Source organism: Seriola aureovittata, chromosome 16 (assembly GCF_021018895.1).
Source record: "Seriola aureovittata isolate HTS-2021-v1 ecotype China chromosome 16, ASM2101889v1, whole genome shotgun sequence".
NCBI lineage: Eukaryota > Metazoa > Chordata > Actinopteri > Carangiformes > Carangidae > Seriola > Seriola aureovittata.
In genome coordinates, this window is record NC_079379.1 from 9907072 (window position 1) to 9924856 (window position 17785).

Below are 17785 nucleotides of genomic sequence, written 5' to 3' on the forward strand. Positions count from 1 at the left end.
CTGCATGAATAAAGAAAGTTTATGTATGCGCTGCCGCGCCCACTGCTGTGTTTGTCTTTCCTGAGCCACAAACTCAGTTCTGGCTACAGTAGGAATATCTTGATATGTTGAAACATGGTTTGAAAAAACAAACCCACTTCAAATAATTTAATTTGTGTTGACTTCAATGGAAAATTTAGCATATCAAGGTCTAAATGCTATTTGAGCCTTTTCCCTATAATGAATGTTTAGGCCTGAAACGGATCAAAACTTTCTCATCTAAATGTATCTGTTTATGGGTATTTAAAAACTATTTTCAAACCCTCTAACCAAGGTTATTACTGAATAGCTAATTGTGTGTAATTAGTCTGGTTCCCCGTGGTGTAGAAAATGACAGGTAAGCAGCTGACCGTTATATCGTCTACCCATGCTGATTCACAGGGGGCCAAAACGCCTACAGTCGAGTGACAGCAGAGCACCTGTGAAGAATCCAGCGTCAGGGCTTTTTTCTTTTATTACCCTGGGCTCAGTCTGTCAGGGAGCGAACAGGTCCCGCCTCTTTTGTAAGATTAAAAGGCCAAAGTCGCATCATGGCTCTAAATTAACAATGGTGTCTAATCTGCAGTAAAATTGTGAAAAAATGATTGTTGATATGTTTGTCGTATAATCTTTTAAATATCAAATTTTGGGGTCCCACTGTGGGGTCAGAGGTAACTGCAAACTGGAACACACCTGAAAAAATCCTCTTCAAACCAATTTTTTCCTTGAGCTTGAGTCCTCAATAGATAATGACAATATGTTCTTCTCTTTACTTTTTCCTAATGTAAATAAACTGGTTTCAAGTAAGTCCGAAAATCTTTTTTCTTGTTTCAAGACACAGCCGCTCATTTCTAGAAAATTCTTGAAACAAGTTTGTTTCTGTTGGAAACCGATTTTAATTGTACTGGCAGATTTTTGTTCCTCCGGCCTGGCGACAGCCAGAGCCAGAGTCATTGAGTTTTTGGGTTGTCCATCCATGTGCATATACCCATTCTCGAGAACGCAATATCTCAGAAACGCCTCGAGGGAATTCCTTCAAACGTGCACTTGGACTCGAGGATGAACTGATTAGATTTTAGTGGGCGCCTCACAAAATCCGTTTTTAGCCATAAAGCATATTTCAATTCAACTCGAATTCATTCGCTAATTATGACACAATTTAACACAAAAGTCTAACAGGATAAAACTATGAAGTAATGACATTCTATATTCAAATGGCCAAAGGTCAACTTCACTCATTATGTAAAATTCAATGCTGTAACTCAGGAAGGGGAGATTGTGACCATATTTCCTGTGACTTGGTTTGTTGTTGGAGGCATAAAAGTGTGAGGTGGTAATTGTAGTTTCACTTGTTTGAAGAAAATTTGTTTTTTTAGATTTAATTTTTAAAGAACTTGATAAGAGGGAGATTTTAATCGGGGATGATGAAAGGAATATGAAAATATAGTTAATTTTTCCTGACTCTTTTCAAATTGTATTTTTGTCAAGTGCTGCACACTTGCTTGTCTTTAGACCTCTAACTAACCTTCAAATTAAAACGGTCTGACAAGAGAAACTGCTGACAGCTCATGTCCGCACTGAGGCCAGAACCTGTGACCAGGGGTCTCAAGCAGACATTGCTCCATTTTAAGGGGTCAAGCCAAAAAGTGCAAGAAACACGGCTCTATTTGATATGTATTGATCCTTTCTCTGATAGATCTTGACTTTGTGCTGTTTGTTTACAGCACTTATATTGTGTGTGTTGTACTGTACTTCTGTCCTTCCTTCCATCACTGCCCCTCCTTTCCTTTTCCTCTTTGAATTTTCTTGGTCGGACATCTTCTTTTCCGTTTGTTTCTTGAGACGCTCGGGGCTCTGTGCCAGCGTTGGAGGACAAAACCTTAGCATGTCTGCCGGTCTGTTCGCACTCCCTAAACACACCATTCCTTTTCTGCTTACTCACAGCTCGTGGCTTAGCTTTGCACAATACAGCAGTGTTCTCTCCTGTAAGCTGATTATTTCCTGTTAAAATGATTACACAAGGACTTACCTGTTACAACTCGCTCTGTTTAGTGTTTGGCTGTATCTAATCACAAGGAGAGTGTTCTTACAGCTGTATTAACATGATCTCTTGTCTGTTTGTCAAAATGTGGTTATTTCACTCTATAAACTGCTCAAAGGAGCAGAATAACAAGCAATTAGCTGCTAATCATATGTGACATTATGTTACAACCCCACATTAGTCATAGATTTGATTTCCTGTGTTACCGCAGAGCAAAAAAAAACAAACAAACAAAAAAAATCAAATGCAGGTTGTGTTGTGATTATTTGATCTATTTCATTTTCACGGCAGCAGCGGCCAGACCTCTGTGCTCTTCTGCGGGATAAATCTCTGGTGTCTTGACTCTCTGTGCTGCTGTAAACTAATAGAGAGTAAAGACAGAAGAGAGAGATACTGGTCTGACATCGCTGCCTGTGCGAGCACAGAGGTCAGCGAACTGAAGAGACAAGAGTCGCACAGGGGAAGCGCAGGAGGCGTTAAACTGATGGATGTGATGTGACTTTCGCTTTGGCTCGGAGAGAAACAAAACGACAGAAGGGATGACTACCTTTTGGTACTTTTAAGTGGCACCTACTGCTGTAGTCCATTTAATTTAGTTGCATTTTTTTAGGGTCGAATGTTTTTGCGTAATGAGTTAACTGGGGGAGAGTTATTGAGCTCTCTGGAAATTTGTGGATTTTGCTTGTTCTATCAACCCTGTTTCTGTTGACCTCCATGGTTTAGCTTCTCACCTGGTGAGAGCGATGTGCAGGTGTACTCCAGGACCCCGTGACAAAACTGTTGGGTGTGGTTACATGTTCACATTTTCAAGCACATTTCTGACCGCACGTGTGAAACTCGCTTGAACCCTCATTGTGGTGTCAAGTTGTTCTTTCTTTTGGACACCCAAGTTTCAGAGGAAATCCTTTAACCCTCCCTGTACTTTTAAAATCAAGTGGTCTGTATTGAACCTTTTGATGAGATTACATAATGTGTTTTCCAAAACATGTATTTCAAGAGTACTTTCACAGAGTATTGGTAAACAGCAGCAATGAGACACACATGCACACAGACAAATAAATATGGATACCTCCATTACATGCAAATAAATAATCATAACATGATGTTGCTCAGCAGTTTTTATAATTTTATTGTTTTATTTTTTAGTCATTCCCCAAGCCAAAAAAAAAAAAGGTCCCATTGGAGTCTTTTCTACCTTGGTATACCTACCATACTGTATGCTGCTTGGTGACCCACTTGGTTTATTTAAATTAGCATTACAGGGAGCTTAGAGGTTTAGTTTTGTTAAAAGTTTAACTAGTTTGCCTTAATGATTAACTTTGTTCATAATAAAAAAACAGAGATGGTCAGAGTGCACGAGATGTCTAATAAAAAAAAAAAAGACCAACACATACCTGGGTTGGCCAATATTAGGTCACTGGTACTGACTAGCGCTTTAGCTCTTTTTTGTGGAAAAAGTTGAAACCAGAAGTTCCTTACTGGAGAATCAGAATTTTTAAGAGCATGGTCTTGTTGTTTCTCTACCTTTTTACATTATCACTCTCATGTCATGTTTAAATTCCCACACAACTCTTTCTCTCCTTTTCCTCCCGCCCCGCCTCCCTCCATCCCTCCCCCCAGGGCTCCTCATCCTCTGGTCGGACCCGTAGCTTCTCCCTCCTCCCCCACCTAACCCCATCTTCATCCCCGGGTTCCCAGAGGCACCTGGGCCACACGGCCACACCCAGCAACATCGTCACCATCACCCACCACAAATCTCCGGCTGCAGCTCGGCGGGCCAAGAGTCAGTATCCAGGTCGGCTGCTGGAGGTCAAAGAGGTGGGTGTAGAAGGAATAACAATGATCTAACCATTTGGGCTATAGACTTGGAATTCGTCGTATTTTATTTTATCTCTCTTTTAAAGGATGCCAAAATGTTGCCAAAAATCCCTACTTTCACAGGAACCTTGTGCCCTTGAACTATGTTGGATCTTACTGAGAGCAAGCTAATCTGATGCACACTGGCTGTGGGTTCAATGATGCTGTTTTATGCACTTCTTTAATGTTACCATGGTTACATTTCAGTGCAAAGTGATATTTGAAAGTTTTTTTGTGTTTCTAAGGAAACGGCATCCAGCTGTTTCCTCTTCATAATCTTAAATTCTTCCAGCTAAACTTTCGAAACGGATGTGTGAGATATTAGAGTCGATATCATTTTTCTGGCCTAAATGCCCTCATGTTAAAGAATTTAAAGGAAGGTACTATGATAATAGTCTCTGTGTTTGACAGTCATCATATGACCCTTCTCTTGCAGGTTGTAGTGGTAGCTTGACTCCCAAGTTTGGATAATACTTTTACAGTTCATCTTTTCCACATAAGTTTGGCTAACTTGTATGATCGTACATCTGCTGGATCTCGGTGCGTTCCCATTTTACCTAGCTGTTGTTATAAGAGATCTGAATCATGGACCAAACTACAAAAATAAGGTTTGAGTCAAACAAAGTCTTGAATTTAAACAGAGAAGATTTTAACCATGGATAAAGTCTACCGAGAGATGTTTGTCATTTTGTATTTGTTTGGACCAAATTCCAAAAACTTCACCAACAAAACTGCATTGTATTTTCCTTGGCCTTTGTCTTCAGAGCCTTTGCACTGGTCCCGGGTGAGACACTGGTGCAGTGAGTTCAGCAGATATTTCTGGCTTCCTGGCAGGCTTGACACTGACTGCAGTGTGCTCAGTCTTTACTATAAGTTCAGCTTTGTTGGCATTTTTATGGTATATATCAATGCTGATTAACATGGTCGGTGACGGAGGGAAGAGCTGGTGGAGCGCATATTGTCAGTGTGGTGGAGCGTGTGCAGTAATCAACATATCAGATGTAAAAGTGTCAGTGTGTGCAAAGAAGATAAACTGAAGGTAATGAACGAGGAAAAGTGACGGCGGGCTCGTCCATATGGAACATTTAATATTCCTGACTGAGTTTTCCTGTTAATCCCTGAATGTATGGAGCAAAGCCTGTGCATTTTCATAGCTTTTACCACTATTTCCACAAGAGTTGAAATATACAGACCTGCGAGCACATCCTGAGTTAATTAAAAGTCCCTCCACTTGAAATTTCCTATCAGTTTTTGACTTAGTTTGAAGTTCAAATTCTCATTAATTCTCTCCGCTTCAGTCACCAGTCCTGTCGGTTCTGGTTACCACTTTGTCCTCACCTGCTACATCTCCATACGCTCAGCACAGCCATTCACTATTCTCTGCTTATCTCTAGAGAAGATTGTTTTTTTTTTCCTGTCTCCTCTTAATAGCCTGTCTGCAGTTGCGTTATGGTGATTAATTGCGAGAAATTAGGCTTGAAGTTGGGCTTGCGAAGCGAAAATGATACAGACATGATGAAGATATGATTGTATGCCTGGCTGGCAAACTATACAGCCATTAGCTGCAGCATTTTTGCCTTCACCCTTTTGTTTAGAGATGAAATGTAGCTTTCGGAACGTTGCCAGGCAGCTGTGTATCTGGCTGCTGAATTATGGAGATGAGATGACTTAGCAGTTAGGAAGGAGGGAGAAACATGGACAAGGAGGGACAAGAGGCTTTCTAAATGTAAAATGCGTCTGCTAATGTAAACTGTTGGCACAGAGGGGAAAAAATTAAAGCTGACAAACACCAGGGCATGTCTGCCATCCTGGAAAATGTTTGATCCCCATGGGACACTTTCTGACTTGGTAATGACCTTGAGCTTTTTAGGTACAAGTTGCTGAACTGCAAAAAGATGAATTGTTTATAATGCATTTGATTATGCATATCGGTGTCAGTTTGGAAAGGATAAAGTTCAAAAAGAAAAGTTGACGTTATCGTAAGGGGACTAAGTTGCATTTCTGTACAATAACTGCTTAAAGCTGCTACCATCAATGCTATACGTATATGAAAGTTCGCTATGAAGCTCCCCTGTGCTCCGCAGAGCGTTTCAACATCTTTCCTCAGCTTGACCCTTCTCTCATCATTGTTGTTTCCAGCAGCAGGCCACTGTGTACAGCAAAAATAAACACTCTTCTAAACCGACTGTTCATGACCTGCTCAGCAGCAAACAGCAGACAGACTGAATGTAGCAACTAGCTGGTGAACACAGTGGAGCATTTAGCAGCTAAAGACCTATATATTTCCTTCAGGACGTTGGTGGAGAGCGAAAAAAGGAGCTAAAAAGAGAGAGAGAGATAACTGGACTCGCATTCATCGGGTGGATGTTGCTTAGTGTCTGCTTGATTTGTAAGTCGGCAGTTGTTTTCTAACAAGTTGCCTTATCAACTTAGCAGGAGTAATATGTCAGTGTTGTATTTACATCTTCTTTCTGTGGCCAAAAAATCAGTTAGTGTGAGTTCAAAGGATAAAAAACCTCATTTGCATCCAAAATTGATAAAATGCAAGCTCCCAACTGGATAACACCAGATCTCTCACAGATCTCAAATCATTTTGATTACATCTCAGGTTGCAACTTATGATTATATTCATCATCAGTTTATCTGTTGTTTGATTAATTAGTTAGTCTATAAAAGTTTGTTGACCTATTGAATTAATTTCCTTCCTCAAAAAAAATAATTTTTGCAAATGTTTTAAATTTTAAATTTGAATTTTAAATCCTGTATTTATTTATTTTTCTCAACATTTACAATCTTGTCTTCTGCTTCCCTGCCTTTATTGGCACATTGCTGCATTTTCTCTCCACATTTCCTCCACTTGTAGATCAGTGGAACAGTGTGAAACTCTTGGCAGGAATGCGTATTACATCACCCATGTGCATGTGTCCTCGTCAGTGAGACAAACAAAATATGGTGATCCACTTATAAATATAAAAATAAATTAAAAGAGAACTCCACAGATTCATTTTAAATAGCTTGTTTTGTCTGGCAAACAGCCGCTAACAGTCCAAACACTGATAGATACTCAAGTTAGAATGATATAAGAATAAAACAGCAAATCTTCACATCTTAAAAAAGCTGGAAACTTTAATGTTTGGCATCTTTCTCGACCTTGTTGCTTAGCTGAAGGTTACAGGGATGAGAAAAACAGTCTTTCTTTCTTAGTTATCTGATCCTCGCTCCTGAATAACAGACGACTCTCATTTCGTACCTGTCTTAAACTGGGACAAAGCAGCTTTGTATGGTGTCTAATGCCCCTGAGGAATTTAAAAACACACACACACACACACACACACACACACACACACACACACACACACACACACACACACGCACAGCCGGCTTGCCTAATAACCTGTCATGTAATTGAAACCTCACAGCAGGATCTGAGCACCTTGTACTACTCTGGTCTCATTTCCTGTAACTGAAACAGTAGGGAGTAGACTGCCAAAGCATTGGTTAAAGAGTGCATTAAAAACTTGGAATTTACCTCCACAGTTCATCTGCTTGTCATCCTGATGACACTCTTGGAGGAGCATCAGTATTTCATGCAAAGTTCTTTTCTTTCATGCCTTTCTTGCTCATTGAAGATCTGGCTGGCTTCAAGTTGTTAAAATTCCCCCGTTAAGATGCGCCACGCTGTGTGTCTGCCTCGTTTTTGCTGAGAATATCTGGTGTAAATGATTCACTCTGTGACAGAAAGAGAGTAACTAGCGATCAGTGCGAGTGGAGACTAATTTCTCACCTCTCAGGAGCAGAGTCTGTCTCCTCAAGCGAACCTGGGAGGGTTTGAGTAAACACAGAGCAGATGGTGGGATCGTTAAGTAAAACAAACACTCCTCTGGTGCTTGTGTTTTTCTCCACAGACGGAGAAAACAAGGCCACTCTGTGTGATGATGTGTGATTCATTCTCTGTTGGGCTTTACGTTCTCTTTGGTCCAGGAGAGTCGGGTTGCGTCTTCCTGCGGCCTGATTCATATCTGTGATTTAGCTCCTCTCATCATCTCTCTCCACATCCACTTCTTCCTCCTGCATCAGCCTCCAACCGCCTTCCCTCCCTCCTCATGTCATTTGTTGTTCTCCTTCCTTTATCCGTAACGGGCCCATAAACTTGTCTGACAGGGTTTGGCAAAGGGTCGGAGGATGTTGGAGTCGTCTGCTTCCACTGTGATTTATGCTGCACTGTACCAGAAAGCTGCTCCGTGCTGATTATCAGTGGATTTGTGGTCAAACTGCGGCAGTGGGGATGTTGTGTTGTACATCCCATTTATTTTCTGGTCACTATCGCTGATAATATTCATAAACACCACTCCTGTTACTTCCTGTCAGACCTGACCACCCTGCCTCAGATGCGCACAACTTTGGCTCTTTTTCCTGAAACGTTAACGGAGGGAAAGAGAAATTCTTTGCACCTCAGTGAATCTCCACAAGATATACCTCCTCAACTCTGCCCTGTTGAACCCCGACCCACCAGCACTCACTGAACCATCCTCGCACCAGGCAGGAGGCTCAGATACACAATGTGAGCCCAGCACCAGCAGCATTACCACCACAGAGTTGGGGTTCTCCAATACATGATTGTTGTTTTCTAATAGGATTCAAATGTCCACCACTCATCTGGCTCTAAAGGCATCGCAAGGTTCAGGGATGGCAATAACAAGTGGCACAAAAAAGAGCTTTAAGAGCCTGCACTGTCTATTGAATCCATTCACAGGCTTTCAGTCATAGCCCCTCATTATTGTCTAATATGTTATTAATATTTCTAATTTTTGTCTTAATTTGATCCTGTAATGTTTACACAAATCATTGTGAAAGTATGTTTTAACGTGATTCTTAGATTGTTTTGTATGTGTAAACGTCCACATAGGAGTCACAACCTGAAATTTAGTGCGTATGCAGCTTACTCCTCACTCCTGAATTATATTAAGGGATTTGATTTGGAATATTTTATGGTCCAGTGTAGACTTAAAATATTCCTCTTGTTACTGCAAGTGACACTTATAATGCTGATATCTCTGTAAGCCAGTATATTGGGGAGGTCTTGTGTTGAATGTTCAGGCCATTGTCATGCTGTCACCTTCAGTCCATCTGTCCAGCCATGCATGCATCTGTCTGTCCACTGAATATGTGACGTTGGGAGTCAGACCACATAACCGTCTCTCCTCAGCCTGCTTGTCACAGCTGGCTGATGGGAACTCATCAAACGCCACAACTCGTGGTGCAGCAGCACCACCGGGCACTTACACTGCTGCGGCAGAGCTGGATCACTGGGGTTAGGCTATTTCTGGAAGCAGCACTGGTCCTGTTGGCTCCAGAGAGATGTGTGTGTGTGTGTGTGTGTGTGTGTGTCTTTCAGCCAGCCCTCTGACTTAGCTTTGTAGCAGTCAGCTGTAATTTTATGGTGGTTATATGGTCATTTCTACCAGTATAACCTGCTTAGAAACCAAACAAAGAAATGTTAATTGTATAACTACATATTACTAGCTTTCTATATTATGAGCTAATTTGTCTTGCAATATGAGGAAGGAGGACATTTGTTTTTATAAAAAAAAAAAAAAAAAAAGGAAAAAAAGTGACGCCTCTTGCCCGCATCAGGATCAGCTGCATTTACACTACAGAGGGGTGTGTGTGTGTGTGTGTGTGTGTGTGTGTGTGTGTGTGTGTGTGTGTGTGTGTGTGTGTTGTGTGTGTGTGTGTGTGTGTGTGTGTGTGTGTGTGTGTGTGTGTGTGTGTGTGTGTGTGTGTGTGTGTGTGTGTGTGTGTGTGTGTGTGTGTGTGTACGTGCGCCTGTGTTCTGTGTCCTTATTCAGTCAGGTATTCTGAGAGATTATGCCACATTTCATAGTTGGCTTTTACTCCTCCTTACCTCATGTATGCTTGGTTTTCTCCTTTTTTGCATTAGATGTTTCTCTCTCTTTATCTTCTCTCTTGTATTTCTGTCTCTCTTGGCTAAAGCGTGGTACTCCTCTCCACCACAGGCTTTTTTCCATGTTTGTGGAAAAATGCCATGTTTTGCTTATATCAAGATTTTTTTTTTTTTGCTTATATACATTTTACTGAGAACCACAAAACCAAGTAAACTGCATTATTTCTGACCATGGTATGGGTCTTTTACAGTTACTTAAGGTTGCATAGCAACACATTTGCTCAGCAACTTGTATTACCACCAGCTAAAGCCCCCTTTAGTGAACATAGACCTTGAGGCAGCTCTTATTTCTGGTATCATTAATGCAACACAGATGCTGTTCTAATTCTTCTGTGTCTCTATTTTCAGCCTACATTTTCATGTTGTATGATACCTACTCTACATAAAAGTCACTTATGAGAGTTCTGCATCTTTGTTACCATTATATCATAACCTCAATATCAATATGTGAGTGTATGTACTAGTAGTGCCGCACCCAAAATGTATCTGTTTATTATGAAACTCATCATTTAGACTTAACATGTGGTTGTGGAAAGTAATTAGTCTCTTCACAAAAACCATGAAACTGGTCAGCTTGGATCCACAGCAGATAAAGTACTACAAATCAGAGCTCCGCCAATAAAATATGTACGATAGGGACCTGTACCACGGCTCGGCTTGGCTCAGCTGGCTCGTTGCATCAGCCGGTATTAGCTAATCACAGATTATCATTATCTCTGTTATATGTCAGCTGATAACAAGAGGTTGCAGTACAGACATGTCAAAGATAAGCTGACATAGTTTAGTTTACACTAGAGAACACTGGCATCTTGACTGGGAAGTATCCTGCTCAGCAGTCCAGTCACAAATCTCCTCATTATCAGATTTTTAAAAACTCTCAAATATCCAAATTTGTCTAAAAAAATGAAAATAAATAATAATATATCCAGTTTTGGTCACACTATACTGTGACTTATTAATGATAATTTTTCATGGTGAGAACAGTATCAAAACATCTTTTGGAAATTTCTGGAGCCATGTCAGCCGTCCATCCGTATTGTCAGTATTTAAAAGTCAAATTTACTACAAAATGGCTTCAATAAATAGCTTTTCTAACTCCCTCAGTCTTATGGTTGTGTGCATTTGTTTGCACATAAGGACACTCAACTTTTTCAGAAAAACTTGAATTTTCCAAATATACATGTGTTCTCAAGCATGCTGCAACAGATTGGCCAGATTTAATTTAACACATAGGCATGACGATTGTTGTATGTTGATGTAATGAACTTAATAAATGATCATATCCTGTATGAACTCCTACAGTGCAGTAAAATCATGTCCATCATGAAAAAGCCACATAAACACAGAAGCCAAATGAAATAGGAAGTCCTGGTTATTTGAAAGCCACTGAGAAAACGATGGGTATCAGCATGCTGAACACTAAGACTCTTCAACAAGCATTGGAAACAATTTTGAGCTCCATCTGCCCGAGGAATTCAACATGCGACCCGAGTAAATAGCAGAATAATTGGACAAGCTCTTTGCTTTTTTAACTAAATTCCTTTACATGAATGTCTGTGCCACATAACCCCACCACAAAAGCTCAGTGATTCCAAAATAGCTCTGTGTGCTGATGCAGGGAGACAGATGTGCTACTGAAGTGAGTGCGGAGGACGAGTGTTTGTGAGTGTATACAATATTAATGAATACAACATTTCCAGGCTGATAAACAACCCAGATTCATTAGCCCCGAGAGAAGCTTATTACCCGCTAGCGAGAACCAACTTTGTCTTCTTCCTTTTGTGATACATTTAGACTCTGATAGGTGAGTCATACACAAATAATTCTCAGAGTAAGAAATGTTCTGTGTATCTGTGGGAGCACGGGGGAGAACTTTTCTTGTTTGAAGAGTTTTAGCAGTTTCTTTTTTTTTTCTTTTTTTGGCACTGTTGTCTTAGAGCAGATGGTTGTGTGGATCAGTTGTTGCCTGTAGTCAAGACTGAAGTGATGCTATTAGAATTAATGATAAGTTGTGTCACTCTCTCACTCTGTCACGACGACACCAGTAGAGGCATCTGAGAAGGTTGAAGATTGTATGAAATGTTAAATTTATAATTGCATGTGTCACGCGGGTATCCACATTACTGGCTATGTCAGTGGACATTGTCCATCCATTCAACCTCTAAATTCTGTGATCTTTGAATATTAGTTTAATTTGACAAAGATATTGCATGTCATTTTCCCAAAATATGAATAAAAATGTAACATTTAGAGATTCCCCTTGATGACCAATTAGTAACTTTAAAAGTCCAGTAATTAAAACTATTCCTGGTTTCCTCTTCATTGTTTCAACAAGCTAAGAAACAAATCTTTTTTAAGGACTTGACACATTTTATCACAATGTAACACCAGCCTGACGACTAATTATGTCTGCATTTCATGAATATACTGTAAAAAGGACATTAAAGGGTACGGATGGTTTTTATTTTAGTTTCCAAACTAACAACATGTAAGTGTAACTCTAAATGGCTTTGTTCCTACTGAAGACATAATCCTTTAAAAACAGGTCATAGACCTAAAGTGCCAACATCTAAAAAGAGCAAATAATTTCCAAAAACAGCTGGGCACTGTAGTTTTTAGCAAACTTTACTCAAACTAGAGTAAATGGTGTATTGGTGGGGGATTATTTTTTACTGTGGATTAATACACATTAGCTGTACTAGTGAATATTTATGACGAGGGATTGAACAGCTCACATGTTTATCGCAATAAAGTGCAACTGTGGGGTTTGTTGTTGTGTTTGAAGGTCTGTGGCACTAAGAAATAGGCTATATCATGTTGGGTTTGGTCTTGTTTTAGTGATTACAAAAAGGAATACTGACACTAGCACCAGCCTTATCCCTTAAATGCAGGGCAGAATATCAAACAATTATTTTTCCATTGAATGATATACTGTACTGGTTTCCTGGCCATGAGTTGTTATTAATGTTGCATTATGGTTTTAAATATTGTTTGGTAAGGCTGTTTGAGAGATGCAGTTACAGGACTCATAACCTCTGATACTGTGTGTCTGCACCCATACTGCTACCTGTGAGTAAGGTCCGTACGTTTGCATCAGTATCTCATCAATGTAACAGTTGGCTGCATATTTTAATGCTGTTCATCACTGTTGTCCCCCAGGTGATGTCCCAGGCAGAGGGCCAACAGAAGAACCTGGTTCAGTCTATTGACTCTCTACCCACCAAAGGGCCCCTCTCCTGCCTGGACCAGGACCTGCTACTGCTCAAAGCCACGTCGGCCGCCACACTTAGCTGCCTGGGAGAGTGCCTGAACATCCTACAACAGACCCAGAGCCACAGCCAGGCGGCACCTCAGTCCCAGGCCTTGCAGCGCAACCACGCCACCCACGGAGCCCCCTCCGGTGAGTCCGCCCTGGGCCCCATTCCAGTGCTGCTACTGGAGCCCCCGACCCCTCCATCTCCCCCATCCCCCTTGTCTTTCCAGTTCCCTCCTCCAGAGCCCAGCATCAGTGGCAAGGGCCAGCTGGGGCAGCTGGACTGTGGCTCTTGTCCCTGCCTGATGGGTACTATGAACTTCAATGTTTGTAGTAAATGTTGTTGAATGTTACATTTGTGTTAAAGTGTTCGTTTTATTTTGTTCCGTTCACGTTTTTGTCATAGTTTGTAGTTATTAGTGTTGTTCTTGTCTTGTTTTCCATCCATTACTGTGTTTCTTCAGTGTCATCAGATGCATTGAAATGCCAATAGTCCCTCAAAATGGTTGTGCCAAGTACAAGCATGAATGTGAAGTGTGTATGAACATGAATTTCTCGTCAATATTGTTTACAAAATCTTTGAAAGCATTTCAGATTGTCTCCTACATGCATGTCAGAAAAGATCAGGGTTATGTGTGACTGAGTAAACCTAAATATAATGACTAATACTTTGCACTTCTAAATCTCCTCAAAGGATTAAGTCTTTGCCAAAGGAATCCACACTGGTGCCTAAAATGTCAGACCTCTGCCATGTTTAACCCTCTCTGTGCCAGATCACGATGAATCCAATAAAGTTGTTTCGATTTAAACCATTTGAAGCCTGAGGGTGGTTCTATTGGCACAACAACAAGGATTAGGATTAGCGAACACTTCCTAAAGGTGGACGATAGACCCCAAATACAGGTTAAAATAATGTGAAATCCATCAAATGCTGTGAACTAATCCTGTTTTCCCACGTATAGAGGAATATTTATAATCCATTTATAGTGTCGAGGTTGCTCAAAACAGCAGCACCATGTTTTCTCCAGGAAAGAGGAGTAGAGCTGATTTTAAAGTAATACTCCACTGAAAATCTATTGAGTACCACACACTTACTCCCTGTAGGCTTGTAAGGTGTCTCTGAAAGTTAATAGCTTGCTTCTTTTGTGAAAGATGGTCACGGATTCACAGCAGTTACAATGGGTCCAACGGTTACCCATTAGTTAAGACAAAAAATGTGTCATTTTACCCACAGAAACATGTCAAACACCTGCAGCATAATCATCTAATCTGCTGTTGACAGAACGAAGTCACCACAAGGTCCATTCAGTAGCGTTCGGGAATGGTCAATGGTAGTAAATGGCTAATAAAGCTCTAAAAGTGATACTACTTCACACTTTCGCCTGCTGGAAGTTGTGCATTTAACAATTTATTAGCAAAATGAGGATTGTTTGAATTATACTGAGGAAATGGATCATGCTGTAGGGGTTGTTTAGCAATGTTCTGTTTTTTTGTTCCTTTTTCATAAGGATAGTGGCAGATACAAAAGCTGGAAATGAGTTTCCTTCACAATGTGGTGGGGTACACCCTAAAGGTGTGTTCAGACAGAAAGCAAAATGAATTTGGACCTGGACCTGGTCTGGCAGCTTTGATTCAGGCCCAAATGGTCAATACAACAGCTGAACTCCAGTTCCCTCTGGTATTTCTTTACAGTTGCCTTTCGCTCTATATAAATAAAGTGTGGATGTGTCTTTCTCAGTTCATGTTGCCCCGTTCTAAGCGCGTCCACTCTCGCCCGCTCTCGTCCGCTCTCGTCTCTTGTCTTTCCTTTTACTCCGTATACATTCACACCTCGCTTTCCGTGTGAACACACCCTTAGAGACAGCTCAAACAAGCAAGGAACTCAGGATCTCCATTAGTTGGTTTGTGTGAACATCTGATTCGAATGCCTCCCAGATGTGACTCTGTGGAGATATTTCAAGCAAGTCCAACCAGGAGGAGAATCTGCAGCAGATCCAGGACATGCTGACGGGATGACATATGCCAATATTTAGCATAAGAACACCTTGGTCCCCCAGGAAGAGCTGGGGGACATAACGAGGGAGGAGGTCACATGGGCTACCTTGCTTGACCTGCTGCCACCACGACATGAACCCAGATAAGCAGTGAAAAATTGATGGTTTGAAGCATGTTTTTGTTGTGATTCTTGGTTCCCATTGGAATCCATTGTAACGGCTGTTAATCCAAACTAATGCAAGCTGTAATCCTCCCAAGTAGCAAGCTACAAATATTTTAGAGCCATCTTTTAAGTCCTACAGGTGCATGTTGTAAGCCAAGAAGATGTGGTCCACCACCATCTATGACTTGGGGAAAGGCCTTTTGGGATCTGGGTTTGGGTGGGTGCTGGATCCCATCCAGAATCTGCTGGTCCTCACAGTTTGTTGGTCTTCTTTTTGCGCCAGCAGTCACCCTGCCCTGTACCTGTTCATCAGATAGGGGGTGGTGTGGAGTGGGACCACCGGGCCGCAAGTACAAATCTCTTTCATTACGCTGCCTGGCTGATAAGTCCTGCGGGGGTCAAGCTTCTCCCCGTTTCCGGCATGTACCCCCCACACCTCAGTGAGGAGTTTTTTTTTTTTTTAGGATCCTCGGTTTTGCCAAGTGATTGGTAGTGTGGCTCACCAGCATGGGCAGCATCCAGATTTTTTCTGCAGCTGATAACAGGGAGTGCTGGCTGGTCGGTTGGTTGGTTGAATGGTATTGTTACGCCGACATAGGAAAGCTTTGCCACTGCATGGGCAAGAAAACTCTTTGATAGAAAGTCGAGCATGAGGTTGGACTGAGTTTGGCTGGCACGTTTTCTCCCCCCAGGCTCCTGTTGCTACAAAACCAGAGCAGCTTGTTTGTGTCAGCTCTAGCAATGGCAAAGAAAGTTCAGGAACTTAAAGGATCTTTGTAAACTCCCACCAAAAACCTGCCAGTCACAAACCAGACAGCATATTATCAGCTGATGTCACAAAGGATCCTAGCTGCTCACTCCAGCTCTTTCTGGATTCCCCCCTTCCCTTCCCTTCCCTCTGTCACTGCCATAAAGAGCTTGAAGCCCAACTCTGTCTTTCAACCACACAAGCAGAACATTTTCCTTTAAGGGAATGAAAATCCATAAAGGAAATTTACTTTGCAAACTAGTCCCCTTGCAGCTTAACAAAATGAATTTAATGCATCATGAAAATTGAGTTGAGAAGTGAATAGCATGTCTTATTTTAAAAGAAAATAAAATGGACAAGAGGAACATGCAGGGTAAGAGCTGAATGTGAAAGCATCACAAAATCTGACTTGATGTCACAGCCCAGAAATGGAAGGTGAAGCCATTGGAAATACCCACTGCATGAATGTTTGTCTCACCACTGTTTGATCTGTGACAGCCTTTTGATTCACCTGCATGCCTTGATCCAATGGCCCAAACATTCCTGCTCACTGAGTGTTTCTACTTCTGGTGCTTTATTGTGACATCTCTAAGAAACTCAAATTAGATGTAACATTAATTGTGTTTGTAAACCAGCTATTTACTTGTGGAAAAGTCATTATTACAGCACAAACACCTGAACTATTTCCTGAAATGTTTCCCTTAAAACTCTTGCTTGAAATGAAATCTCAGAAACCCATTAACCTCCAAATGTCTTGAGGATAACCTTTTCAAGAAGTACCTCGAATTCAATTTTCACTCTATTTACATTTCACTCAAACCTCAATCGCTTTCGCGCAGAGCCAATCCCGGCCATGTCTCCGCTCTACAATAGTCTGGTGTCGTTGGAGGGGGTTCGCTAACGCTTTTCCAGGTTTCTGTCGGTCAAATGCAGTTGACCAAAGCAGAGGCCTGGCCTGAGGGCTATTTCAGCACATTCTGTCGAGACAGACTTGCCTCGGGCTCACCAGCATGTCGACTTGTGTCAGCACAGCTTGCTTTCCACTAATGGATATCAAAGAACGGCCTCCTGGTTCATTAGACTTTTAACCCAATTTGACTGTTGGGATTGGAGACAAGAAGGGTCTCTGGTGCTGCTCCAACAGCACTTTGAAATGGGATCTGCTACCGTGATGTACAGTTGCTTCAGAAAGTATTCAGACCCCTTCACTTTTTGCACACTTAATTGTACTGTAGATTTAATTTTGAAAGGATAAATGGACATTTTTGCCCATCAATCTACACTCAATAACCCATAATTACAAAGTGAAAACATTATTTTAGAAACCTATTGAATATCAACAACTGAAATGTGTCTATAACTTGATTGGCGTCCACCTTGAAAATTTAACTGATTGGACATAGTTTAGAAAGGCCACACACCTGTGTACACCGGTCCCACAACTCACTACATCTCAGGACAAAAACGAAGCCATGAAGTCCATGTAAACCTACACAATAAAACTTGTCTATAAAACTGTCATGAGGCATAGATCAGAGAAGGGGTATAAAACCATTTGTAAAGCTTTGAGAGTTCCAAGGTGAACAGTGGCCTCAATGATTTTGAAATGGAGGAAGTTGGCGCCAACAGGACTCTTCTTAGACTTTGTCATCCGAGCAAACTGAGTAACCAGACAAGAAGGGTCTTGGTGAGGAGGGTGACCAAGAACCCAACGGTCACTTTAACAGAGCGTCAGATGTCCTCTG

The 17785-nt window shown here is 41.3% G+C and overlaps 1 protein-coding gene across 1 annotated transcript in view; it reads left to right on the plus strand.

The window, feature by feature from the left end:
- The window catches only part of LOC130183777 (oxysterol-binding protein-related protein 10), a 90593-nt gene that overhangs the window by 26496 nt on the left and 46312 nt on the right, over window positions 1-17785 (plus strand). Inside the window, exons 5-6 of the mRNA XM_056399461.1 lie at window positions 3680-3877; window positions 13041-13281. Coding sequence (XP_056255436.1) covers window positions 3680-3877; window positions 13041-13281 — 439 coding nt within the window. The remainder of the gene's footprint in view (window positions 1-3679; window positions 3878-13040; window positions 13282-17785) is intronic.